The sequence below is a fragment of the Natrix helvetica genome (genome assembly GCF_964273705.1).
Source record: "Natrix helvetica genome assembly, chromosome: 1".
Taxonomy (NCBI): Eukaryota; Metazoa; Chordata; class Lepidosauria; order Squamata; family Natricidae; genus Natrix; species Natrix helvetica.
Genome location: NC_138548.1, coordinates 123,897,513 through 123,925,362, shown reverse-complemented (window position 1 = coordinate 123,925,362; position 27,850 = coordinate 123,897,513). Strand labels below are relative to the sequence as shown.

The following is a 27,850-nucleotide window of genomic DNA, read 5'->3' as shown; positions in this document are numbered from 1 at the left end:
AACAAAGCATAGTTGTGGGATTGGAGGTCACATAGCAGGTGAAGCCAAACCAGACAAAGCTGGTCTAGCATGAAATATGAATCCAGCCCCAGCAGAAAAAAAAAGAGAGAGAGCAACCCAGTTTTTGTCAGAGCCTTGGGAGTAGAAAGCATTACCTTGAGGAAGAAAAGCTATTCTCTTTCCCTTGTTTAGGATTAGGAACAGATGTATGCTTCAAAAGAAAACATAAAACCTGAGATTACCAAGTGGAAAATGAATGAACTTTATTTTCAGGCTGTGTGAAGCTGGCAATGGCACAGTAACTGTAGGTACACAAAAATAAAAGGAGTAGTTCATTCCCCACTTGGATCACAGTGAGAGGATTCAATCTTAAACCTTCTCTGTCTGTAAAACAACCTTTGGCCCATTTGGAGGCCTCACGTCTGACTACAATTTTCACTATTGTGCTGGGTGAGGATGATCAGAATTCTAGTCCGTAAAATATCAGATTGGGGCAGAACAGAATATGAAAGCAGTCAAAGCAAATTAAAGGACAAACAGCCCTGCCATATGAAACTTAAAACCGTGACATCTTCAGGGCCCTTAGAAGGTCAGTAACACATAAATGGACTAAACCCAAAAGCAACACTGGTCCTTTCTACACCCATTCTGCCATTATCCATAGAAAGGAGAAAAATGCACTTGGAAAGCAGCTGTGGTCTCTTTTAGGAGTAGAGAAGTTCTCTCCTCCAAGGCAGTGTACAGAAAATGTATTTCCTCAGTCTAAATATCACAAATGTGTCTTCAGTCTTGGGATTCCATGAAATCTTTTGCTTACTGACAGTAGAAAGGGGGAAAGGCAGAGAAAAGGTCTTCAGACTGAACTGGGGTCCATGTCAACGCTGGCCTGGCGCACAACCTTTCGAGACTTGGAACATGGCAAGGAAGATGGCAGTTGGAGCTTCTTGGAAATTTCAGGATTCATCTGTCCCTCAAATTCCTTGGTCCGACTCACCACCAGGGCAGCATCAGCCAGCTGAGCCACTGAGAGGCGATGCTGCAAGGGGGCCCTGCGCCCACATGAGCCAGACCCTTCCATGTGCCGAACAGCTTTATGCACCTTGCCTGGTGCCGGGTGGTATGAGAGCTGTTTGCAAGGCTGCGCATGGACTCTGGAACCTCTGCTCCGTCCCCTACGCCCTGGCCTCTGTCCATATGCCTGCTGGTCTCCCGGAAGAGACAATTTTGCTGTAACTGGCTTTTCATTTTCTTCACTTTGGGATGATAGTTCACAGGTCTTCCTTTCAGCATGAAGAAATACCTGCTGAGAGAGGAAGAACTCATTGAGTTGCACATCAACAACTATATTGGATTCTCTTTGATTTACCTTGGCTTTACTTTGGCCATGCCATGCATGCACATTCATTGGAGAAGTCAATGCTAGGAATGATTAGCGGATCAAGAAGAGGCAAGTGAGGAACACACTGGTATGATTCCTTCAAAGCTGATACAAAGATGAACATCCAACAACTGAAAGAAACTGGGCTTGACAGCAGAGCACTTGCCTATAGTCGCCAAGAGTTAGACATCAGTAAATGGTTAAAACCAGCGGTCCATCACTTTTGTGTCTTGGCGGTCTGGCTGGGGGAGGGGAGGGGAACTGGGCAACGCAAGCGGCGGGCTGGTGCACATGCATCCATGCAGCCCTTGCATGAGTAGCAAGCTGGTGTACATGTGCAAGTGCCCACCAGCCCGTTGCTCACACAAGTTGAAGTGCATGTGCATGTATGCTCCATCAAACACTCACACGGCCCAATTCCGAATAGGCCATGGCCCAGTAGTGGGCTATGGCCTGGGGGTTGGAGACCTCTGATTAAAATTACTACTTCCTCTGTCACTTTAGTTTCCATATTCCAATGCTCTTGGTTAGTATTTCTATGCAATGGGCTTGGAACACTTTCATTTTGAAAACAAAACATTGGGCAGCTACTTCTAAGACTTGCATGCTTTTATTCTCTCTTCGAAGCATCAAGTTGAATGATTTAACTCTTAAGCTTTTTTTAGGTCTGGCTGCTCCATCTCCACTCATTTTACTTTAATCTTTTCCCTGATCTGACTTATTAGACTAATACAACTCTTTGTCCCAGTAATCTCACCTATCTTCATTTATGCAGTAATTTGGGACTTTTGGGAATCTGGCACAGTAAATCATCATACACAACCTTTAGTAAGAGAAGGTCTTAGAGCCTTCTAGAGTACAATCCATTGAATTCATTACTTAGATTGTAGTTCTGACAGTCCAATCTGTAGCAGAACCTAGGTCTTTTATTTCAGATTTTGGAAGGTGAATTTAATTTTAACTCTTGATAAGGTGCTTGCTCAGGTGAGGTCATGTTCATGTTTGCTTTGAATTGTGTCTCACATTTTACTCGTTTTAATACAAAAGAGATTACATATTTTTCTTTTAGGAGTCTATAGGGATACTACTTCTGAAAAAAAAACAGACCCAGAAGATCTAGATTTCAATATCAGTACATTACAGGTAGTCCTTGGTTAATGATAGGAATTAGGAGTGGAAACTCAGTTATGCAACATTGTCATAAAGTACGACATCATGTGACCATGCTGACTTGCGACAGCTATTCTGGCAATTCCAGTTGCCATAGTTAGGCAAATCTTGCACGGTTGTTAGGCACAATGTCATGGGATTGCCATTTGAAATCTCTAGCCAGCTTCCCTATTGACTTTTGCTTGTTGGAAGCCGGCAGTGAAGGGTGCAAATGGCAATCACAAGTCCATAGGGATGCCGTGATTGCCACAGTCTCCTCAGTCAGCGTTGTAACTTAGAATGGTTGCTGAACAAATGGTCATTAACTAAAGAACATCATCTTCTTAATAGTATGCTTTTATTTATGGGTTTACCCTACTATTTTTTGATATAATTGTATTTCTAACTGTAAACCACTTCAAGATTTCTTTAATTGGAAACCATTACGTTTTAAATATCCGATGTCAGTTTTACTCCCTTCTTATATTCAAGATTATAAACAGCCTCTCTTTTCTGCTCCCCATTCACTCCTGCTCAGGTACCTTTAAACGATTCCATACCTCTTCCTCCGGCGTGCCCTCTGTCACAGAGATGTGTTCTGGGCTATCCATCTCACTGATGCTGCGCATAACTGCATAAAGGTTAATGCGTTCCCGTCGGAGGATGGGTGGCTTCTCAGGTACTTTCATGGTAGCCATGTGTCTCCGCACCTCCTCAGCTCCTGAATCATCTGATGCCCCAGGTTCTTCTGTTGCCTGAAGACTGAGTGGGGGGATGCCTGTGGGGGGCATGGGATAACTGGGATTCTCAGAAGGCTCATGTAAAGGACGAAAACAATACTGGGGAGTTGTTACTGGCACTTCTGGTTCTTCATCTGAGCTGCTCAGAGTCTCATACTCCAGGCTTCCAGAATGATCACTGCTGGCATCGCTTATATCGGAAGAGCCTCCTGAGGGAGCATCTCCCGCCTTTTGTTCCCACAGGCTGCTGTGACGGCTGCATAGAAACACGAGAGGGGTATGACATTTTGGGATGTAAAGAGCAACAGGGTTTTTTTCCTATGTGTAGGAGATCGACAATGGGAGATGAGCAAGGAATCCCTTACTATCTTTCATAAAGAGCTAAATAATATATGGACTTAAAATGAAGTCTCAGGAGATAACTGTAAAATAAATTTGCCACTGCTTGATTGCTCCTTCCAAAAGTATCTTTTTAAGCTGCTCCCCACTGAAATTTCCACAAAAGCCATACAAATAGGAGGGAGCAGAATAATTAGTACCCTATCTGCATTGCCCTATTCAGGCAAATTTTGCATTTCCAAAGGCTACCATTGTGTAGATTTGTCTATAAAATGGTATAGGACAGGAGAACCAATTTTAGTAGTAGGATTGGATCAGGCAACTGGATATCGTTCTACATCCTTTGTCCTTTACATATGCATCAGCCCATCAATAATGTCCTCTTCCCTTCCAATTACCTGGCATCCAGCATGCCCTGGTAAAGTTCCAGCTGTCTCATGAAGCCTGGATTGGGGTGAACAATTGGTCGCCGTTCTCGCACGTGACCGAGAGCCCGTTCCAGAGACCAACCATACTCCTTCATGGCATAGGCAATCACTGTGGACCCAGAACGGCTCACTCCCATTTTGCAGTGCACCAAGACGCGAGAGCCTTGGGTCCTGTGAGGGAGAATCATGGTCATAAACAGGACTACTATTTGATTGACTTTCTTAGGCACAGACTGTTCTATTATGATAATGTTCTCAGAAGTGAGCAATGCTTAGAACAGCTTTGGAAAGGAATCTGATTATTCCAGAGTATTGTTCCCACCAAGGATGGTGATCCTGAGTCAGGGATATCCTTCTTGTTTTTTTAAACAAATGGCTCTGACAAATGAGGCAAGGATTAGCTATCTCTTGTTCCCATACATAATTCCTTGTGGTTTGTGGCTAAAACTGTTTCTGCAAAACTCAGAGATCCACAACTAGCTCTTTGCCTGCATCGTTCTGAATAAAACACAATGATGTGCTCAGCCTCTGCTGAAAAGAGTGAATAAAGAGGCAAAAGGAGAAATCCTTTCCAGTTTTGCAGATCCTCTTAAACAGCTACTGAAATGCGATATATGCATACATATATATGCATACATTTCATGGGAGATGATGCTTCTTATGAAACTCTTTCTTAAGTGAATCATTGCATACAAACACTAAAGCTTGCCGCTGTGCACAGAGTGCTATTAACTGGATTAGGGTAAAATTAAATTAAACTCTTTACAGTACATGCCAGTTCAACCATGTTTCTGTATGACGATCATCTTGATGCCCAATTCTCACCGAACATCTGAAATGAAGTTGTGGGTCTCCTTCCAGTATGGCAGCAATTGTGAGGCCTCTTCATCATAGATGCGCACATTCATGTAAGTGAAATGCTCTGGGAAGAAGTTGTCAATCTCACGAGTCACATTGAGGATATGGCTGACTCTAAAGATAGGCAAGAAATCAAGTGAGCTTTGCCAGTCTACTCTCATGAGACTGTTACACCACTGCTATCTACCTAATTTTAGCAGTTTCTTCTATCCCAATTTACGTAGCCTTACCCTGTCTCCTAATTTTTCCTCCTACAATTACTTGGCGTCTCAGGATGGCACTTAAGCCAAGGGTTGAAAGTACTTCCAACAAGTCTGACCTGAGAGGTGTGGCAAATAGCTATCTCAAAGTCCAAGGATGAACTTCTAGCATTCCGAGCAACATCTTTAAAAGATTACAAACCTGTTTTTTTGGAGCTCCTCGAGGTTGGCTGCATTCCATTCAGAGCCCTGGGGGAACAATAACAGGTACACAACTCACTCTCATGTTATACGATATTAACACATTTATGTGCACTATGGACTTCTTATAGTGGTATATTCAGAACCTAGCTATACTATAAGCAAAGTCAGTGGTACAAGACCTCCTGCTCTGTACATTTCAGAGTAGAAGAAAGTAGAAAGTACTTTTTCATGCTATCCCATGAGAAAATATAGGTAAAAAAATGTCACAAAGCCCCCTTAAGTTCTATTTAAAGAAAATGTGCAGGGAGTATAAATACTGCATTTTGGAGATCACTTATTCACCAATCATCCACTTAAAATGTGTGAATGCCATTTGTAATTGTAATTTTGTTGAGTGTGTATGTGTGTGTGTACCTACATGCATGTGCGTGCATTTGAAAATGATTTAAAAGCATCTGTTTAAAGCAGAGATACCATTTTTCAGATTCCATACAAGCCTGAAAACATATTTCTTTTTAAAAAAAAACACTAAAGGTGCCATTGTTTTAATACATCAATTTTTATTTGTATTTTGTATTTCTTTCAGGTTAATGTAGAAATCTGAAAGACACAACTGCTTGAAAACAATTCTGCACTCTACTCCCACATGTTCCAGAGTAACTCAACTGGTCATTTCTGAAGCATGCACAGGCCTCATCCATATGCTATGTGTGTCAAGCACGCCTCCTTCAGCAACCAAGAAAGAAACCACTTCACTCCATTTGTAGAATTAAAAGCATTTTTACTGGTTATGAAAAGAGCTGTGAAATAAAAGCAAGGTCTGAGGCAGAAACACGCGAAAGCATGCATATCAAACATTTGCCCAGCCCCCTCCCCCCAACAACCCCCACCCCATTGCCCAATCTGCAAATCCCTTAGGTCTCATGTGGGTGCATCTCCAAGAAGTATCTTCAGGTTGGAATGCAGGATGGTTGGCCTTGACCAATTTCAAACATCGGCCATCAGCATGTGCAGAAGATGGTGAGAACAAAATGAGTTCATTGGGATGCATACCCAGGGTGTGCAGAGTAAGATAATCATACCCAGTGTTTTCCTAAATGAAGCAGTTTCCAATTTCCCCAGAGGCAACTCCATTGTAGATGAAACAGATCCCAATTTTTTTCCCTTTCACTGTCAAATCTTTGGCAGCCCACTCAATAGAATACAGCATTATATCTGAGCTTCATTTAATGACATTTATTAAAGAAAACAGGACAAAGTTACAGAAGTCTCAGAAATGCAAGAGCTTTCATTTTTAGAACCCAGCTGATCCCTCAGTTAATTAAGGTAGAGATATGTTCAGACTTTTGTTAAGAGTCTTTATGGAATTGTTGAGGAGGCTATTTAGGGGGCGAGGATCTGAATCAACTTCAAGATCAGAAATTACTGATTTTCTTGCCATGTACATGTTTACATCCAGACTAGACTGTTTCTCGGTTTCATATAATATATGCGGATATATGCATACTTTTCTATTTATTTATTTTAGTCATGTTTATGTCTAAGAGATGTATGTAATGAAATTTCATTTTAATATATGCCGATTAGTATAGATTTAAAGTGACAATAAAGTTATATTCTAAGTTTACTGCAGCATTCATGTAATTAAAGTCCAACTGTCTTCTCCTGTTTCCCAACTCAATACAGTCTTCAGTTTTGCTACCGCAAATAGCAGAGAACAAAACATGCAGAGTTCAGCTGCACACGATGGGGCAGAGGGAAGCTTATTATTTCAAGGCTCAGAGCAGACATAAGATTTGCCTTAATTTCACACCAAAACGCCAGTAATCTTCAGGAAGAAGAAATTGTGCTACTTACACTAACACAAATTTCTACATAGCTACTGGACTAAATGTTAACAATAGTGAATATAATATTAAATTAGAGCTATCTGCAGATAGTAAATAAAGGAAGCTACAAGTCAAAAATAATTGGCCCAGAATACAGTGAGAGACATTATTTGGCAAGTCAGTAACTCTCATAGGCTTTATTGTAGAATTAAACAGGTCACAGGCAGTCTATTTTGTATCCTGTTACTTGAGGAACCACTGTCCCTAAAGCAATGTTATTAGCAAGGAAGTTGCTATTGCTCCCTTGAAGAAATACCTGAATTTTTATATGCTCTATGGCAGGGGTGTCCAAACTTGGGAACTTTAAGACTTGTGGACTTCAACTCCCAGAATTCCCAGCCAGCCATGCTGGCCGGGGAATTCTGGGAGTTGAAGTCCACAAGTCTTAAAGTTCCCAAGTTTGGACACCCCTGCTCTATGGCTTTCATTTGTAAATCACCCCGAGACGTTCAGGTGAGATGAGTGGTATATAAATTTGATTCGTTAATTAATTAATTTCCTGGTAGAAAGCTCACTACAAAATCAGAATTTTTCCAGGAAAATCCAACTGTATGTGACAAACTCCCCAATGAGGCCCATTCAAAAATATTAGATTTCCACTTTCTGAATTGCAAATCAAACATTAGCCATGTTAATTGGAATTGTGAGAACTTGAATTCAGTTGGAATGGCTGATTTCTGTGATGCTACTTTTAACAGAGGCCTGTGATATACAACAGGGATCCCCAACCAGACTGGCACTGGCCCATGGTGAGGCAGAAACTGGCCCATGCAAACAAGAAAAGTCCTATCTGCGCACATGCAAGATGCAGGCAGCACACGAAAGCACGCCCCCTCCTGTCTATGGAAAAACCTCTCTCCATGGAACTGGTCCCTGGAGCTCAAAAGGTTGGGGGCTACTGGGATAGAAGATACTATCGTACTTTTTGGAGTATAAGATGCACCCCCACCCCCACCCAAAAGAAGGTGAAATGTTGGTGCATCTTATACACCAAATACAGCAACTTTTGGCCTCCCGAAACCCCACCCCAAGCGTCTCATTTTTGCCAAAAACGGAAAAGGGGGCGTGCAGAGGGTTTGGTAACCCTGCAGAGTGCTCCTGGGGGCTGGGGAGGGCAAAAACGGGATGTGGGGGGTGGGGTTGGGAGGCCAAAAACGGGCCCGTTTTTCGCAAAAACGGAGCATGCAGAGGATTTGGGGGACATGCAGAGTGCCCCTGGGGGCTGGGGAGGGCAAAAACCTTTTTTCCCCTTATTTTCCTCTTTGAACTCTTGGTGCGTCTTATACTCCAGTGCATCATATAGTCCAAAAAATACGGTACTTCCTTAGGGAGTTAAGCTATTAGATGGCAGCAAAATACTTTCAGTCCTGTAAGGTAGACCAGACTAAGAAACCAATGCCATATACACTATATTGCCAGAAGTATTCGCTCACCTGCCTTTACTCGCATATGAACTTACTGTACGTGACATCCCATTCCTAATCCATAGGGTTCAACATGACGTCGGTCCACCCTTTGCAGCTATAACAGCTTCAACTCTTCTGGGAAGGCTGTCCACAAGGTTTAAGAGTGTGTTTATGGGAATTTTTGACCATTCTTCCAGAAGCGCATTTGTGAGGTCACACACTGATGTTGGACGAGAAGGCCTGGCTCTCAGTCTCCGCTCTAATTCATCCCAAAGGTGTTCTATTGGGTTGAGGTCAGGACTCTGTGCAGGCCAGTCAAGTTCCTCCACACCAGACTCTGTCATCCATGTCTTTATGGGCCTTGCTTTGTGCACTGGTGCACAGTCATGTTGGAAGAGGAAGAGGCCAGCTCCAAACTGTTCCCACAAAGTTGGGAGCATGGAATTGTCCAAAATGTCTTGGTATGCTGAAGCATTCAGAGTTCCTTTCACTGGAACTAAGGGGCCAAGCCCAGCTCCTGAAAAACAATCCCACACCATAATCCCCCCTCCACCAAACGTTACACTTGGCACAATGCAGTCAGACAAATACCGTTCTCCTGGAAACCGCCGAACCCAGACTCGTCCATCAGATTGCCAGATGCAGAATTGTGATTTGTCACTCCAGAGAACGCGTCTCCACTGCTCTAGAGTCCAGTGGCGGCGTGCTTTACACCACTGTATCTGACACTTTGCATTGCACTTGGTGATGTATGGCTTGGATGCAGCTGCTTGGCCATGGAAACCCATTCCATGAAGCTTTCTGCGCACTGTTCTGGAGCTAATCTGAAGGTCACATGATGTTTGGAGGTCTGTAGCGATTGACTCTGCAGAAAGTTGGCGACCTCTTCACACTATGCGCCTCAGCATCTGCTGATCCCGCTCCGTCAGTTTACGTGGCCTACCACTTTGTGACTGCGTTGCTGTCATTCCCAAACACTTCCACGTTCTTATAATACAACTGACAGTTGACTGTGGAATATTTAGGAGCGAGGAAATTTCACGACTGAGTTTGTTGCACAAGTGGCATCCTATCACAGTTCCACGCTGAAATTCACTGAGCTCCTGGGAGCGACCCATTCTTTCACAAAGGTTTGTAAAAGCAGTCTGCATGCCTAGGTACTTGATTTTATACACCTGTGGCCATGGAAGTGATTGGAACACCTGATTCTGTTTATTTGGATGGGTGAGCGAATACTTTTGGCAATATAGTGTATGTCTAACACTACTTTTATTGGAACAGCTATGGTAGCAGAATCTTAAAAATCGGAATGTGCTCTCCTCCTCCCTTCCTTTATCTTAATGTGAATTAGGGAGGGGCCTGAGACATTTAATCAGATTAGTTTCTCAGAATGGAGTTAAACTGTGCTTGTCTGATCATTACCCTGGTAGCTGATTTTCCTTCAGTCCTTCAAGGCTGTTCTCTATTCTTTCTACATCACCAATCAAGAGGCACCAATTGTAATCCTTAACCACTGGAAGGCTGACATCAGGGGCCCCCTCTTGTATTTTCTTACCAAGTAGAGGTAATCAAAGATCTTAGAAGGCCGATCCATCTGTGCCATGATAAGCAACATTTCGTTGTCAATAAACTCCTTGTAATCTTCCAGACTACAGCCAACCCGCTGCTCCAGTTCTGTACGAATCTAGGAAGAAGATGACTGATGTTATCTTCCACTTGGGATTTTTCCTAATCATACCCCCCTACTCACTATCCTGCATTATAGGTTCTGACTTCCCAGGTATTTGCCAATCCTCCCCAATCTTTTTTCTTGTGCTCATAATCCCGTTTATTCACACACTTTGCCATTCCCGTATTCCCCCACACTCCCATCACCTCCTATTCCAAGGTCCTCTGGTCCCAACATCCCACCTCCTTGGAGGTGATGCTCTCCAGGTCAGTAGTGCCCATCACGTCACGCAGCTTGGCCCGGATCGTCCGCTCTGTCACACCCTTTGCTGTCCGCCTGAGGCACAGAGATGAAGGGTCGGAAAAGCTCTTGGCCACCAGACTCTCTCCTCAATAACATCACCTCAGGTTTCCTACACAGACACCCATTCCCTCCCCTCCCTTCCAGTTGCAGGGTATAAATCTAATATTATCCTAAGCCTTAATATTTCCTTACATAAATTTATTCCTTTAGACCTAAAAAGTGTCACAGGATTAATAATGGGATTTGAATAGCATCTCCCACCCCCATTGCAATATTTCAGTCTAGGTTATTGAGCTGGACTTCAGAGGCAAGGCTCAAAAATAGGGCATGGTATGCACTAGACCAGGGGTGTCCAAACTTGGCAACTTTAAGACTTGTGGACTTCAACTCCCAGAATTCCCCAGCCAGCTGGCTGGGGAATTCTGGGAGTTGAAGTCCACAAGTCTTAAAGTTGCCAAGTTTGGACACCCCTGCACTAGACTGACTGGGATGGTTGTCCAAAAGTTGCCTGGGTTTGAGATTAGGGCACTGTGTAAAATCCTTCTAGGAACCCTCACAGGCCTACTATTAGCTCCAGGGGGAAAGAGGGCATCACTGACTGGTCTGAGAAGATGGAGGGAGACGTGGGCCGCACAGATTCCAGGTCAGACATGGCTAGCCACTCATTAATGCAGCTCTGGTCAGAATTCACAGCCTTCTGATACCACTCGGTCCAGTTCAATGCACCCCCTCCAGGAAAATAGTTGTTGGAGACTGCTTCGCTGCCTGCTTTGTGCAGCACTTGCAGTGCTGACCTGAAAGCAGAAAAAGCAATTAGACCCTGAGAATATGAAGTCTACTTAGAAGTGTTCAAAGCAGGAGAGATCACATCCAACAGCCAGCATAACCTGTAGCAGTTAGGCCCATCCTTTCATTTTTTCAGATACAATCATTGAGTACAGGACAACTGAATATATTTGCAATACTTTATAAGCACCATAAAATTTTAAACTTTATTTTTTAAAAATTTTAAATAAATATGATTGACAGCTAAAGAACTCCAAATTTTCCTTTTACATTTTAAACTCTTCGGAAGCTACTGCTGTCATCAGGAAAAAGCAAATGCACGAGGGGCAGCAATAATAGTTTCAGTATCTTTCCTGATATTCATTTATCGCCTTTTTATGGATATCTTAAACATTGTTCATCCAATTAAGAGCCTTGCTCACCACATTGTCTGGACAGAGATGGGCTTAAAGATCCGTGTTTGTCCCCCAGATGTCACACTGAAGCCCCTGAAAAAGAATAGGAGAGTCAACTATTAAGTAACTTTGTACTCTAGGAAGAAGGCAAATATCTGGAATGTTGTAAAGAGAAATGTTAACAGTTTGGACAGTTGGGTAAGTGGCGTGAAATATCCCAAAATACTAGATTCCATTGCTAGATGAAAAAAAAGGACATTCTCCCCCAACACACAGAAAATCAAACTAGGCTGTGTCTGCCTTTTGGAATAGCAACAGAATTAATTCATGATTTCTAAAAGTAGATTCTATCAGTTAAAATTATTGTGTCAATCCTACCTCCCCTGCTGTCTAAATTGTGCAGTTGTTCTAAGGGCCAGTCTGGGAAAATCTGATTTTGAAGAGTGGCACAAGAATGCTAAGGATAAATCAATCAATAATAATCCTAGAGAATCTTGGTTTTTATATATAAAATCTTTTTTATTCTTTCTATAAAGGATTTTATAGGCGTAAGCAACCAAGAGTAAAATGATGGAATTATATTGGGATGTGGCAAGAACAAGTGGATACACAATTTCGTTTTGGGCCATAAAGGAAGAGGGCTGAGTCACAAAGCAACTCCAATGAGGAAGGAAAATATTGAAAGCATTGTCTCCAACAGGTGCCTTTACTGTATATTAGCAGTAAGGCTACTTCCTGGAAACAGCTGAATGTGGGAAAGTTTTGAGAAAGCAATTGATGGGTTTCCCGCTGTTCTGTTCTCGTCTTTCTTTGCACTGCCACCAATCACTTCTCTGAATGTGGGAGAGGGGCAGCATTCTAAAAAGTTCTGAACAGGTCAATATTTCTGGACCTAGAATTTTGAAAAGGGCATTCTATGATTTCAAGCTCTCCTACCTACAGCATGAGTGGTGGGACCATTTCTCCCAGTTGTATCAACCTGGCAAGAGAAGCATGCCCTATCCATTAGAAAGTGCTACCTAGGTGGACCCTGGAAGTGTAATAGTATGAGTGAATGACCATGGGATACAGGAGAGAGACACAGACTGGGCAACCAGCATGTAAAAGATATCTCAGTTCACAGAAGGATTGGAGGGCATAGGAAATGTTTCAGGAGGGACCTCCCTAGTTTTCTGGAGAATAAAAGAAAAAGAAGAGAGAAATACTTTGAGTTTTGCAAGGTTCTGTTAATGAAACCTTACAATGAAGATAGAACTAGGAGTTCTGATTGTATTTTTTGTCTACCTTGCAAGACTTACAGAACAAGAGCCTTTCCTGTTGTGGGGCCTGACTGCTAGGGGTTTCATTCCCCTAGTAACCAGACTCACCCAACCCTGATAGCCTTTTGCAAGACATAAAGGCTTGATTTTGTCACTGAACCTGGAACTCTGACAGCATGGGTGAGTCATTTCTTGGTTGTGTTAATTGTTATAATTATTAGTGCTGGTGTGGCTTGCTTTTTTCTGGATTGCCACTTATGTTATTTATTTCATTATAACATTTTTATTGTTTTTAAGATACTGTTAGCTGCCCAGAAAATGAAATTAACTTGCATTGTAATATTAAAATACAAACTACGTAACTTATATACTTGCTTCGGATGTTCTTGATGTAAGAACAAAAGGCCATTGCATTGTAACATCACATTTCATCAGTTTTTTGAGGAGGGGGGTGGGTACTATTGTGACTTAGAAGGGAATGCAGAAGGGGCAGCAGAAGGGAATGATCTTTTAAGAAAGGAACAGATGGAAAAGGACACAGTACAGAAATGGTCAGTTCCATAAGATAAAAAGGGAAGGATCTAACCCAGAAACAAATGAAATCTCTTAGTGGTTTAGAATATACTTTATGCCACTTCTATTTATGGAATGGAAGTAGAGAAGGCATCATCTGTTTATTCCATGTGAACACTTGTGACATAAAAAGACAATCAGATACACTTTGTATGACCTTCATTATCCCAGTCTATTTATGTATGCAAAGCAAGCTACTGACACAAACTTAAAATAAAACAAAAAACTGCAATAATATGGAATAATATAAAGGAATAGCTCTCTTACCCATCACCATCAAGGAAAACCTGTGTGTCACTCCAAAGTGGAAGCACCATACCCAGTGTGCAGGTAGCCAAGCTATTTGAGAAAGGGAGAAAGAAGGAATTAGAGAGCCTCTAAAACAAGCATTATACTGCATGCTTGCTTTGGAGACTGTTTTTTTTGGCTTTTATTTGGGTCCTTTCCTAAACTTGCAATCATTTGATAAATACCGTAAAAATAAATATATTATCATCATGTTTTCAGTCAAACAGATGTTTCATAGCAGACAGACTATATTATACAGGCAGGAAATATTTGCAGTGGCTAAGAAGAAAACTCAAAACACTTCTGTTTTGCTTCTTGGTTTGAAACTCTGCTGTAGCAAACTGTACTTGCTTCCAGCTGAACTCATAAATGAAAGAACTCACTTTGGAAAAACAGCAGAGAGAAAGAGAGGGGGAAAAAAACCTCTGCAAACTGCCAAACTGGTTTGACCAGGGAATAAAATATATACAGCAGGCTACAAATGCATGAGGCAAGGAACAACTGCAAAAGTAGGGTAGTTCCAATGAAGATTTTTCTATGTAACTACTTTTATGAAGAGAACAAAGGGATTATGAACTGGAGCACAGATGCATTTGTTTACTTCTAATAATAGCATCAAATTCCAAGTATGACTCATAGCTGGTTACCCAAAACAGTAAAACACAAAATCAATAAAAGAATTAAACTGCATTATAATAATGATCCCCTGCCCCCCCCCCCTTCACAATGGTGATAATTACAATTACCTATTTAAGTTTGTTTGTTTTGTTTTATTGGATTTATATGCCCCCATTCTGCCAAAGGACTCAGGGCGGCGTACAACATTAAAAAACACACATCCCGAAAGTTAAAAAGAAATTAAATACATATCCAAAAAAACAAACCCAATTTATAAGACAATACATTTAAAAAATAAGATAAAATTAACAGGCCAGGCCGGCTTGCTAGAAAAGCCAACTTTTTAGGGCGCGTCGGAAGGACCGGAGGTCAGGGATTATGCAAAGCTCCGGGGGCAGCTCATTCCAGAGGGAAGGCGCTCCCACAGAGAAGGCTCTCCCCCTGGGGGTCACCAGCCGACACTGTCTGGCCGACGGCACCCTGAGAAGGCCAACTCTGTGGGATCGTACTGACGGTGGGAGGCTACTGGTGGCAGTAGGTGGTCTCGCAGGTACCCTGGGCCTAAGGCAAGGTCATAATTAATACCTTGAATCGTACCCGGAAAACAACCGGCAACCAGTGCAGGCCACCTAAAAGGGGTGTAACATGGGAGCACCTAGGTACCCCCATGATAACCCGCGCGGCCGCATTCTGGACCAGCTGAAGCCTCCGGGTGCTCTTCAAGGGCAGCTCCATGTAGAGAGCATTGCAGTCTCTGTGGAATGGTAAATGTTCCTAAATTACACCAGTTGGCTGCCAATTGAACCCCTAGGGGAGGGTACTCCAGAAGGAAGGGTTTGCACAGAGAAACTGTATTTCCAGGTTTCCCCTCAACAACCTCCTGTACACAGGGGGCCTTGAATAGCCTTCCTTGGGTTGTGCACTCAGACTAGGTCGGTTGGAGATTGAAGACCTGATTCTAGATATATCTAGAAGTCAAGCCATGTGTTGTATGGGCACAATGGCTTTCACTTCCTAGCACACAGGCCACTTTGTTTTATATCAATTGCATTTTAGTTTCGGCATAGTTTTCAGAGGCAGTCCCAAGTAAAATCCATTGTAGCCATTTAGTTTATCTTCCATTTATCAATCCACATTGTTAAATTTGGCTTTTGAATATGATTTAAAGTAAACACTCAGGAATATTCTATCTTTTTCTTCCATTTTTCCACAAATCATTATTTAGAAAGTGGAATTATGTGGCATGATAGGCTAACAGGCTAAATTGGAATCAATGGGTTGATTTGCAGTAGACAGGCAAGGGCATCTGACTCCCAGTTCATTCTAACTAATCAAAAAGTTAAGTTCCAGGCTCATTTAGGTATGCAGGTATGGTTAATAGGTCAAATAGATTTTGCTTTCCAGAACATTTTCTGTCATTGCCAGCCATTACTGAAAAACTTATAAAAGGAGCTGGGATTAGTGAGAGATCAACCAATGGATTCCCAGGGCAGGTAAAACTGCAGCCTCAGTTGTAGGTGGAGCCGAGTTAACCCACTGCATTAGCCAAAGTTCACTGAGAAAACCAGAACCGATGAAAGCTCAGAATTAAGGTTTATAGACCAAGGCTCATCCACATGCTGAGACAAAACTAAAGTAAAATATGTTAGTGTGATGTGTGAAACCTGGCCATTCTATCTATTTCTCAGTATAACACCAGGATGGGCTTCAAAATTTTTAGCATGGGGTTCTCTGTCCGGTTGATGGGTGGGCGTGGCCATGGTGGGCGTGGCCTAGGCACCATGGCCAGGGCGGGGGGTGTTTTTGCCCTTCCCAGGCTCCGGAGGCTTTTCTCAAGCCTCCTGGAGGGTGAAAACGGCCTCCTCAGACTCCGGAGGCCCTCTAGAGGCCAGAAACGGGCCCGTTTCCGGCTTTCCCAAATGTCCGGTAGGCCTGTTTTTTGCCACCCCGAGCATCTGTGAACGCCAGTTACCTGCGTCCAAAATGGGCCACATGGGGACTCCTGGGAGGGGAGGGGCCAGCCTGGAGTGGGATTTGGGGATTCTCCAAACTGCCCAGAATCTTAGCTAGAGGTTCTCCCGAACACCTGCGAACCCCCAGCAGCCCACCCCTGGTATAATACCGCTCGTTTTCCTAACGTTAGCACACCCTTGCCATCTCACCTTTCATCAGGGAAGTCCACCCCCAAAAGCACCATCTCGCTCTTGCTCTCCCTCTCCGTTGCTGAGACCACCAACAAGTATCGGATTCTATGAGCTCGTGCTGACTCCAGTCTCACAGCCTGCCAGGAAGAAAACATACCAGTCTTGCATGTTTGCCTTTTGGTGTCACTTACATATGTACCTCAATACAATCTCCACCATGAAAATGGGTGGTGCTATCCACAGATCCAGGAGAAGGGATTTTGTTCAGAAGCAAATGGAAGCTGTTAGGAGCCCCGAGTATTGACCCCACGTCATGTTTATGCTTACATTAAAACTAATGTGATTTATACTAAATCAGGGGTCTCCAACCTTGGCAACTTTAAGACTTGTGGACTTCAACTCCCAAAGTTCCTCAGCCAGCTTTACCCTGAACTCTGGAAGTTAAAGTCCACAAGTCTTAAAGTTGCCAAGATTGGAGATCCCTGTATTAAATCATGGTTAGCAAATCATATATACAAAATCTAACTAATCCTAGAAGAAAATAAGAACTTCATTCCTTCTTGGCAGCTGTTGACTCAAGTTCCAACAGTGGAACTTGAGTAGTGGTTTGAGAACTTTTTTTAAAAAAATTGTCTAGAAAAAGAAGCATGTTAGCAAGTAAGCTGAAGTATGCTTTGCATTGTATTTGGCATTTATAAACTAATTTTCAAAAAATATAAATCTTATCTGGAAAACCATGCTGTATCAAGATTTAAATTGATAAAAGTCAGACTATGGTATAGAGCTATAGAAGTTTGTAATTCATCTTAGTTTTCATCTTTAAGAACTTTTGTGGTTTTTTCCTAAGTATGGCTGTGAAAGTTGGACCATAAGAAAGGCTGAGCACCAAAGAATTGAGGCCTTTGAACTATGGTGCTGGAGAAGATTCCTGCGGGTCCCTTGGACTGCAAGGCGATCAAACTGGTCAGTCCTAGAGGAGATCAACCCGGACTGCTCTTTAGAAGGCCAGATCCTGAAGATGAAACTCAAATTCTTTGGCCACCTAATGAGAAGGAAGGACTCACTGGAGAAGAGCCTAATGCTGGGAAAGATTGAGGGCAAAAGAAGGGACGACAGAGAATAAGGTGGCTGGATGGAATCACTGAAGCAATAGGTGTGAGCTTAAATGGACTCCAGAAGATGGTAGAAGACAGGAAGGCCTGGAGGAATGGCCACACTTCAAAAATGATATAGGGCCAAGGCCTCTATTTGGGCATGGTGTCAGAAGTCTTAGGCGAAGAAATGGGCCCCTTAAGTGTCTGCATCTTCAGAAAACAAACACAAAATGAATGTTTTAAAGTCCCCTTTGAGGAATCACTACCAATATAGTATGAAGTGTGATTCCAGCCTAGCTTTTACAAACCCTTTGGTGACGGGTTCCACGCTAGCAGCTGACATGGAAAACCAGCAGCTTTGCAAAGATTCTTAAGCTAGAAGTGGAAGTGTGGACCAAAGCTTTGGGGCTCCTGAACTGAGAGGACCCTCAACAGATGTTCATTCATATTTTGATTCATTTTTCACTAGGCAAGGGGAAGGTCCACAATAGAGAACCAACTGATGTTCAGAGTAGTAATGTGTCCACTATAATTTTTTTTCTAACTAAACAACCCCTGGCAAGCTTCCAAAAGGAGTCAGGGTCTATCAGAACACAACTTGATAGCCACGGCCTGAAAGAAATTTGTCCTGGTGCTTGGAGGCTGCTATGATTCACTTTCTAGGAAGAAGAAGAAAAAAAAGGAAAACTAAAGTTATTTAAGCCCATCTGGAAATCTCCCAGCAGAGGCCTGAGAGACAAAACTTGGATCAGGCTCAGCAGAGACGCCAGCTCTGGCTGCCCGCCCAAGAGATGAAGAGCCCCACAGGCCATAAATGGGGAAGTGGCTGAGCTCCTGGCTGAATCTCTGAAATCCAAATTCCAAAAGGGGAGAGATTCTTCCCCACCCTACCCGAAGGACAATGAGTGGCTGAAGAAAGAGTCCCAGAAGGTGGACAGGGCTGAGTGCATTTCTCATAAGACTGCCAAGCAGCATCAGTTCTGGTTTTGCATCACAACAGGAGATAGAAAAAAGCAGGCTATTTCAGGTCATGAACACATATGAAGAAGGAAGCAACTTGGAAAGTCTGAATCAGCCTGGGAAACAATCTGGGTTCTCCAGAATTTCTCTTGAAGGAATAAACTTGTGTCTTCTGCAATTTGCAGGAGGCAACATGCATGACGGAGTGAGTTCGTGTGTGTGTGTGTGTGTGTGTGAGAGAGAGAGAGAGAGCATAACAGAGAACGTGAGGACAAAACTCTTCTGAATTTTTAAAATGGAATTAATTCCAGCCACCCTGGAGGCGCATTTAGCTACAGTATATGAAGCCTCACCTGCAATTTGAGTGATATGGTTCAGACGGAGCTTTTATTACATTACAGAAAAGCAAGTAACCATTAGTCTCAGAACAAAAAACAAAAAATGTGTCTGCAGAACAAAGCTGCTCTTTTCACTACTAACTGCTGTATTAGCCAACATGTTGTTCCTTGCTGTGACACAGAGAAAAGCAGAGCATCCTGGATATTGAAGGGGGCTCAGCAGGAAAGGAACCTCTTCATTCCTTTAACAAGATAGGTTTAGGTTAGTATGATTGGAAAAGTGATCTGGTGTGCCCGGAATGCCAGATCTTAAGTAATCAGACAGCAAAATGGGGAATTTGAATCAGAAACATCATTGGAGTATGAAGTTGGGGAAAGAAATGTGGGAAGACATTACTGCCTAGACTTCTGGCTTCCTGAGACTCAAGTAGTAATGGTCTCTACTTTTTCTCTGCTGTTTGCACCCCTTCTTCCTGTCATTAACAACCTTACCAGCCGGATGGTGTCTTCTGGCCGCAGCAGCTCCACCATTTGCTGTAAGTGCAGTTCTTGCTGCCCAGCAATAGCACCTTCACTTTTGGGTGTTTGGTCTAGGGGAGTTGCTGGACCCTCCAGGACCGCCTCCAACTTGTCTTCTTCTGGCAGGAGTAGAGCAGCTCCCTTGACCATGACAAAGCTGTGGCTGAAGAAGAAGAGGTGATCAAAAAGAGACTCATGTTGAAAGATCTGCTTAGGGTGTGCGCTATTTGGAGAATGGGGAGAATGGCTGCTTTCAGGGAGAGGGGAAGTTTAGAAATGTGAAAAAAGTAAGGGCAGGAAAGGGGAGGGGGATGGAGGGAGGGAGGAAGGCCTGACATAGCCAATAGCTAATGGCAAGCTGGGCATGCCTTTTCAGCAGTGGGATGAACAAATAGTGAAGGTCAGCTGGTATGGCAAAGTGCAGGACAATGGGGGCTGCTGAACTGGGGCTTTGTGAGAGGATGGGGTGGGGGGAAGCTGCTTTGCACCATGTTACTATAACTTCTTTGCTGTTTGGTGCTTCCTTGGCATGGCACCGTTTTGCTGCACTGTGAAGGCTTCCCAGGCATTTGGTGCTGGAGTGGGCGGGAGGCTGCTTTTTAGGTGTTCAACACTTCCTGGGGTATGTGTGGCACCTTTTCACTGAGCTGCTGGGCCAGGCTACAGCAACTGAGGTTTCCAGAGGGAGCTGTGACTTCTTTCCCTGTCCTCCCTGCACTTACACTTACACTGTAGCACCCCTAATTCATGCACGGCCTGTGTTTGACCTCCCAGGGCCTCATACACACACCCTTGAGACACCCCTGCGCTCCTTACCTGGGACTTCATCTGCTTAAAGGTAAAGGTTTCCCTCACACATATGTGCTAGTCATTCCCGGCTCTAGGGGGCAGTGCTTATCTCAATTTCAAAACTGAAGAGCCAGCACTGTCCGAAGACCTCTCCGTGGTCATGTGGCCGGCATGACTAAATGCCGAAGGCGCACGCAACACTGTTACCTTCCCACCAAAGTGGTCCCTATTTTTCTACTTGTATTTTTACATGCTTTCACACAGCCAGGTTGGCAGAAGCTGGGACAAGAAACGGGAACTCACTCCGTTACGCAGCACTAGGGATTCGAACCGCCGAACTTTCTGATTGACAAGCTCAGCTTCTTAGCCACCGAGCTACCGCGTCCCTCACCTGCTTAACAACCTGCAATTCTCACTTAACAATGGCAGCCAGGAATGCCAGGATTTTGGTCACTAAGCAAGTAATTACACAATGCCACATTTAATGACTGCTTCATTTAGCAATCAAAATGCTTGCACCAATTATAATCATAAGTCAAGGGCTGCTTCTAATCAGTCAGCTATTATATACAGAGGAAAATGAATAAAAACTCTGCTGGCTTGAAGCGTTAACCTCCATCATTGAGAAATTTAAAAGAACAGTTGGTTTTGAAATTAAAATAAAGCCAAAACAAAAACAAATAGTTTTCCTGCTAAGAAATATATTAAAAAGTCCAAACATAATTAATAATGAAGACTGAAGGAACCATATTAAATACCTATGTATTGTTTCGTTTTAGGTTTTATTGTTTGACATTTCTTAAAGTTATCCAAGGGGTTATGGTACAAACCACCCTCACTTTGGGTACTTATATTTCTATAAAAGTGTGTGGGGAAAGACAAATAATGGAAAAGGACTAAAGGGCTTCCTACAGTGACACACAGGAACGTGGGCAACTATGCCTCTACATCTTTTTAAAAGCAGAGCTATTTGGAAACGACATTTAGAATAAAGAAGCAACATTAGTCTAAATGGTTTCATTTTTTCCACTGATCAACTCCTATAAAAAAGGCTATTTGAAAAATAGTAAATATTGCTTCAGAGGGGGAGAGATAATTCCATTCTATTTTGATTAGGGACCTTTCTGATACTGTTAGAAATTGAAAATCAACCTTCCCATAAAACCCTTTCTTGGCTACACCTTGTATGTCATTCTTTTAAGACCCCATTTTATTACAAAGAAGAAAGGCAAGGGAGCAAGCATATTACATTCAAGGCACTAATCTCCAGCATTATCTTATAACCAAAAGTTTCTTGGCTCCATAAATACATTAAAAAATGTGGGCGAGTGGTGCCCAGTCTCTCTTTGGCAGTGTGTTATCTACCCTGAAAAAGAGACAGTTAGTCTGGAAAGGTATAGAATATTAGGGGAGTAAGATGTAGAGATGGCATGCAGAGTTTTGATAAATGAGTGCTTTGTACATTTGATCAACCAACCAACCAATCAATACATATTGTTTATGGTTATGTACTCATGGCAGCCATTTTATGAATAGGCAAGCATGTCTCTAGCAGCCATTTTGTCAGAATGTCCATTATATGCTCTCAAATATTCAACTGATCATCAATCAAAAAAAGAAAGGGGAGGTCTGTTATAATATTGCATTCCTGATTGGAAGAAAATGATTATGGTTCCAATATGCTTATGATCAAAATTTGGACTTTTAATTCCCTAAATGCTATTTGTCTTTAGCAAAATAGATATTACCCTTTCCACAGCAATTTGAAACAATCTGTTCTATTTTTAAAAAATCTCAGATGGTTGCACATTCTTCCAATCTTGCTTTTTTTAGTCCTAGTATATTCCTGACAAAGAACAGCAAAATTACTCAGTTCCTAAACAAGCATTTCAGGAACATTCATATAGTATGTGCATATTTCTTCATTTCTTCACCGTGTAACTTAAGAATTGAAATCATTTCTTTAAAGTTTCAAAAAGAATCCATCTATCTCCATCCTCTGAGGGTATGCGTGTGTTTTGTTTTTTATAGCACATTCAACTGTTGCTCATTGGAGGCATCACAGTTACATTTTTATGATTTAAAAAAGTGTGAAAATTTTCAAGGGCAGGGCCTGGAAAACCTATAGCTAACCTACAACCTTTTAAAAACGATTATATAAAGAATATTAGGAACGATGACTACTTACCGTCGCTGCAACTGTCTTCTTCTAGGAACATCTTCATCCTGCAAGGGATTTCCATATTGATTAGCATTTCTCTCCAGATTACAATACTTGCGGTTAAAAGAAGTACTCACTTATCACATCTAACATCAATATCTCTCGCTTAGTCCCTTCTCCCAAAACTTTTCAGAGGCTGTGGCAGATCCCCACCCGCCCCATTAAGCAAAAGCTCTGAATTCTAATTCAACAACCACAGGAATCACAAGAGGCCTTCCACTTAAAACTTTAATAAGTCTCTTAATCTGGAATGCGTGACATGACTTAAGCCCTAACATAAACTAACACACAAGAAATAAACATGTCTCATTAAACAATTAACTGTGCAGTCTCATAACTTAAACAAGCCATTCCTCATACAATGGTAAGCTCACATTTGCCACAATCAAAGGCTATTCAACACTGTCGCTGGGTGTTTAAATCAAGGGTCAACACTGAATAGGCATAACTGATAGGATCTATCCCTAGTAGTGGTCTGAGAGAATTTCATTTGTAGCAAGAAAACAATGTCCAATCCAAACATGTGGAGTCATCAAGCAACTATTTCTGCCATTGGCTTTGGCATGAGAAAACTTGGCATGACATAATGTTCCTATCCCTAATACCTCTGTGGCAAAAGCAGATACTTTTGGGGACTGCTTTGTTCATCTAGAATCCTGAACATTCACAGGACTTCCATTGCAGAACTCTGGGCCCACAATCTATATAGCCTGTCTCTTAGATCATTTGTTCTGCTTGTTCAGCTAGACATGGGGGAAGGAAGGAGGGAGGGAGGCAGGTTGGCTATGGCAATAACAAATGCCACCCCCTGGGAAATCTTGCTAAGCACCACTCTCTCTACTATTTCACAGCAACACTAGTATGTTCCCAATTTATGCTGACATAAAAAGAGCTTGAAACTTACTTTAAAAACAACAACAAACTTTAAACCGAATTGTCTCACTTTCCAATCAGTTCTACACTTTCATGATACAGGGACAGATCAATGGGATATTTCCAAGCTTTCTTAATTAAAGAAATACTGAGCATTTGAAGTAGCTACCATGTTCCCCTGAAAATAAGACAGGGTCTTTTCTTTTGACCCCCAAAATAAGAGCTTGGCCTTATTTTTGGGGAGGTCTTCTTGTTTTTGAGGTGCAGCAGGCAGCGAGCATGGTCACCTCATGGCTGCTGCTGCTGTGTTGCAGTATTTTCGGAGAAGGCTTATTTTCAGGGAAGGCTTATTTTAGCACATGCGCTCAAAAGCCCGATTGGGCTTATTATCCGGGGAGGTCTTGTTTTGGGGGAAACAGGGTATTTGTATATGGGATGCTTCAAATCCAGCTCATTTTATAGTAAACCAATATGAAAAAAAAATAACACTGCATTGGAAGTAAGAAACCATTTCTTTGAAGGACAGCACACATTTTAAAAGTAAATATAATAAGACATTTCAAAGGATTGCTTTCTGCTCTTGAAATTCTGTCTCCATCATTAAAAGGAAGGAAGAAGGATGACTGAATTTCAGTTCAGAGCACAAGACTGCTGTATTCATTTTTGCTTTTGGATCCAAATAAGGGCTCATTTTACAGAAAAGTTACTGTCTTATAATTGTGGCCTTCATAGCTTTGCTAATACTTAATCTGTATCAATGGCTGGAACACATGCTCTTTCATGAAGTTGCAGGCCAAGGTGCCCTCATTCCAGCAATGAGACCTATTTGTTAAATTGCATGATGTAACAGACAAAAGTTACCCTTTAGAATTCTAGTAACACTTTCTTCAAATCAAAAGTATTGCATATTTATTACTTTTGCAATGTCTACAACAGCCCTGTATACGATTATTGCAGATGGTGAGGTTGAGGCTGAATGGCTTGCCCATTTTAAATGCCCAAGGCTAGGCAGTAGGATTCCAGCTATGTAACAAAAAACCTTCTGGCTCATGCTCCTGATGCTATTCTACTTTTCATTATTCTCTACCAGCCAAAAGTCAAATGCTTCCAATTAGACAGTGCTAGACTTGCCTTTAACAACCTTCTTGGTTTGTAAGTAGCAAAAGCAAATCAAGCACCAGATATGCTCCAATATCTGACTGAGGCTCTATAACTGCGCTGGCAGGCCCCAAGTTGTATATTCTTTCTTTCTGTGCCATAGCTTCACAAAAGCAGGAATTCTTCCAAAGATTTGGAAATAGGTATGCAGAGGCCAGCTGGGCACTTTTCCCTTGCTTGTCTCTCATCTCCTTTTCAGGATTCCTAGATTGGCCTTGAATTCCAGCTCTTGCATAATCTTATCCATGTGCTTCCTATTTTGTTGGCAATTTCCTGTGACATTTCTAAGCACCAGGGAAAAACAGCAAACAAACAGCACTTGTGCCACTTTGTTAATTGTCAGTTCTTTGCACAATGTCTAATTACACTTGAAACTCAAGATCATCCCACAGACTGCCAGGCTTGAGATGTGAGCTCAGGCACAGGTGCCCTGGTGCAAGAAGCCCAAGGCTCTATCCCAACATTGGTATAATGGCCTGGAAAGTCTTCCTCTTTAAGGGCATTATGCAAGAGATAGTTCTGCAGTACTCCTTGGTCTCTGACGTTGCAATCTGTCAGGAGCTGACAGGAAGTAGTATGTTGTGAAACTTACTGACAAGCAGCTCTTAGTGCCTACTTCTCCCACAGAAACTTGGGCTGTTGAAAACTGATTAGAGAAAATAGTATATTAATGGGAATGCAAGGAAAGGCCACAATTTGACAAGTTTCCCAAACTGTTTCCATACAAGGACAGGATAGAAATGCAGCAGACTAGGAAGAAAAGAAGGGAAGCACCTTTCAACAAATCACTATAATCTATTGGAAAAAAGATCTATGAACATGTTATAAACTGCATTTGCAGCTAAATCACTTCCTTGTTTTTGTTTTGACCCCGGCAATCAAGAGGACTGGAGCGCAAATCAACTGGCTTCCAGCAGCTGGACTGCTCAGGAGGCCTCTCATCTTCTGAGCACCCAGTGCAAGGCAGAGGCCGAAGCTACTCTTCCAGCACATGTCCAGACAGTGCCCCTGTGCATCTGATCACCCACAATAACTTCCAGTCCTCTATTCTATATTCTATACTATAGATACGGATGGCACCGGTTTTTTCCAATGTTATTTTTTAACATTTTAAGATGGCATTTTAATGTTAAAAAAAACTGAAGCTGTAGGAAAAGAAAAAATAATTATCCCTTTGCCACTTTTTGGCAATTATAAGGCAAAATGGATGATTGCATCTATCTTCCATACTGCAAGTGGGAGAGTGGATCCACAGGGAGCCAGGAGGAAAGACTTTGCCTAGAAGAGTAAGGCAAAGCTCCCCCTCTCCCCATCCACCCAGCACAGCTGCTTCTGTACATGCACAGTACCAGAGAGAAAAAGAGAGGCCTGCTAAAATCGGATATTCTCTCCCCTGACCCTTCAGATGTTGTTTTCCCTGCCCTTCTTCCCATAACTGCCCTTAAGGAAACTGCAAGTACACGGTCCCCTGTCCCCTCCCCGAACAAGATGGTGAACTCTTGAGGCCACTCTCTGCAAAAACCCTGCTCACAGTTTGCAGTGACCGGCAAGACAGATAGACGCCAAATACATTCAGGGAAGGGGCCCAGGTAGGACAGGCGCCCATCCCGGAAAGGAGGGACGGGGACAGGACCACGAACGTCCTCAGAGGAAAAGAGCGTCTGAAAGGAGGGTCGGCGGCGGGATCAGAACGGAATGTAGGGATGTATCATTTTCGACAGTCCTGCCCAGCGTGAAAGGCACGGAGCGGTTTTTTTTGGAGGGGGGGGGGCTCACCTTGCAGCCGGTGGGGGTCGAGTGGCCACTCCCCGATGGGGATCGACAGACGGTAACCAGCGCCATGCGCGGACGAACTCCTGCGGTTTTCCTCCACTCCGGGGGAGACTGAGACGGTGCCACTCGGAGCCAGCGCGACGCCGCCGCAAACCGTCTGCAGGAAGCGGGAGTAGCGGGCCACTCATTCACTCATCCCGGGGTGGGAGCCTGCCGACCGTAAACTTTCTGCTCCTTCGTCCAGCCACTCCGACGAACAAGCGCACGGATATCGTCTGCAAAGCAATGCCGAGTACGTCCTTTCGGGGGTGGCTCTTAAAGGAACAGGCACGAGAGTGGCGAAAGACCAGCGGCTGGGGGAGGAGGTGGTGTCAATCCGCGGCAACTACGGGAACTCGCTTCCCAAGGCAATTCCTCTCTCTCTCTCTCTCTCCGCTGTCCCGTTCTCCTAATCTTAGGCCAGGGCTCAGTCCCGCTTATTACAGAGAGGCGAAAGAACTGTGGAAGAACTGTAACTGCGAGGCTGGAGGGTCTTTCAGGCTGCCTTGTGCCTGGAATATCTAGATTAGAGCCCCCCCCCGCCCCAATCCTAATCTACCTGGCGTTAGCCACGGGGCTCGTGTAAAGCGATCTCCAGCTGACGGTGGGGTTTTTCCTATAAGTTCACCAGAACCGCTATATAGTATTGGACAAAATTCGCAGCTGAAAGGCTAGAACAATCTTGTAACAGGCCCTAGCTGTTACCGGACCAGTTTTCAAGGGAGTCCCCCCACCACCACCACTTTCCCCCTGGTGGGATTGCTAGGCTTTCCGTATCTAACAGACACTAAGGAAGAAGCTACACTCTTCCTTTAATATGAAAAGAGGAAAAGTTACCCATCTAAACTTGAAGTGATTGGGGCGGGAGGGTGGGAGCAATTATCCTGCTCCTGGATTTTGAAATTTTATTACTGGCACTTATCCCATGCTTAAAATAGAGAAGTCTCTGGAGTCTGGCTTGTTTTAACTATAGCCGTCTATGCCTTGCTGCATTGTTCATGTTACTACTACAATGACTCAGCAGGTGATTTTTTAAAAAAAAGTCTTGAATAGTTTGGAAAAACACAGCATAGTCGTCGCCCCCACCCCCAACACTGAATTTAGCTGCTGCTACCAACTAGGACTTCCTGAAGTTCAACAGGAAGGCTCAAACTTCCTTACAAGATCCCAGTGAGCTATAAACAGTGGTGCCATCAGGGCAGAGCTCACAGCTTTATCAGGAAATCTTCAAACCAGTAGGGCTGGTTTACCCGACTGATATCAAAGAGCACAAATCATCCTCAAGAGACTTCCTCTAACATATGGTCAGAGTTAAAAATCACCTAATTGCATCATTGACCACAAACACCAGTGAGACACCAACAAATTCTCATATGACATGTTGTGATCAAAGAACAAGTCAAATGCTGGAATTTTCAAGTTTCTTGGCGGTCATCTTGTCTGTCCCTTTACAACAGCCC

The 27,850-nt window shown here is 43.0% G+C and overlaps 1 protein-coding gene across 2 annotated transcripts; it reads right to left on the bottom strand.

Moving 5' to 3' along the window:
• Nucleotides 1-238: 238 nt before the first annotated feature.
• SSH3 (slingshot protein phosphatase 3) lies at nucleotides 239-26,895 on the bottom strand. 2 transcript variants are annotated; one of them, XM_081937723.1, is made up of 14 exons: nucleotides 26,355-26,895; nucleotides 22,515-22,552; nucleotides 19,511-19,700; nucleotides 16,645-16,763; nucleotides 13,844-13,915; nucleotides 11,772-11,837; nucleotides 11,163-11,357; nucleotides 10,503-10,596; nucleotides 10,147-10,275; nucleotides 5,295-5,341; nucleotides 4,860-5,006; nucleotides 4,005-4,205; nucleotides 3,088-3,523; nucleotides 239-1,300 (listed from the first exon to the last, which is right to left on the bottom strand). In XM_081937723.1, exons 1-14 carry the CDS (start codon nucleotides 26,418-26,420, stop codon nucleotides 854-856), a joined length of 2,247 nt encoding a protein of 748 aa, XP_081793849.1. In that variant the 5' UTR covers nucleotides 26,421-26,895; the 3' UTR covers nucleotides 239-853. The 2 variants fall into 2 exon arrangements, with proteins under 2 accessions (XP_081793849.1, XP_081793848.1); XM_081937722.1 differs by having other exon boundaries at nucleotides 239-1,303; nucleotides 26,355-26,893.
• Between the last annotated feature and the right edge of the window lie 955 nt (nucleotides 26,896-27,850).

Coding starts and splice junctions, on each gene's coding strand:
- SSH3 (XM_081937722.1), bottom strand. CDS start 26,420: ATGGCGCTGGTTACCGTCTGTCGATCCCCATCGGGGAGTGGCCACTCG. Junction 22,553..26,354: donor CGACCCCCACCGGCTGCAAG/GTGAGCCCCCCC, acceptor AATCCCTTGCAG/GATGAAGATGTTCCTAGAAG. Junction 19,701..22,514: donor AGAAGACAGTTGCAGCGACG/GTAAGTAGTCAT, acceptor CTTCTTCTTCAG/CCACAGCTTTGTCATGGTCA.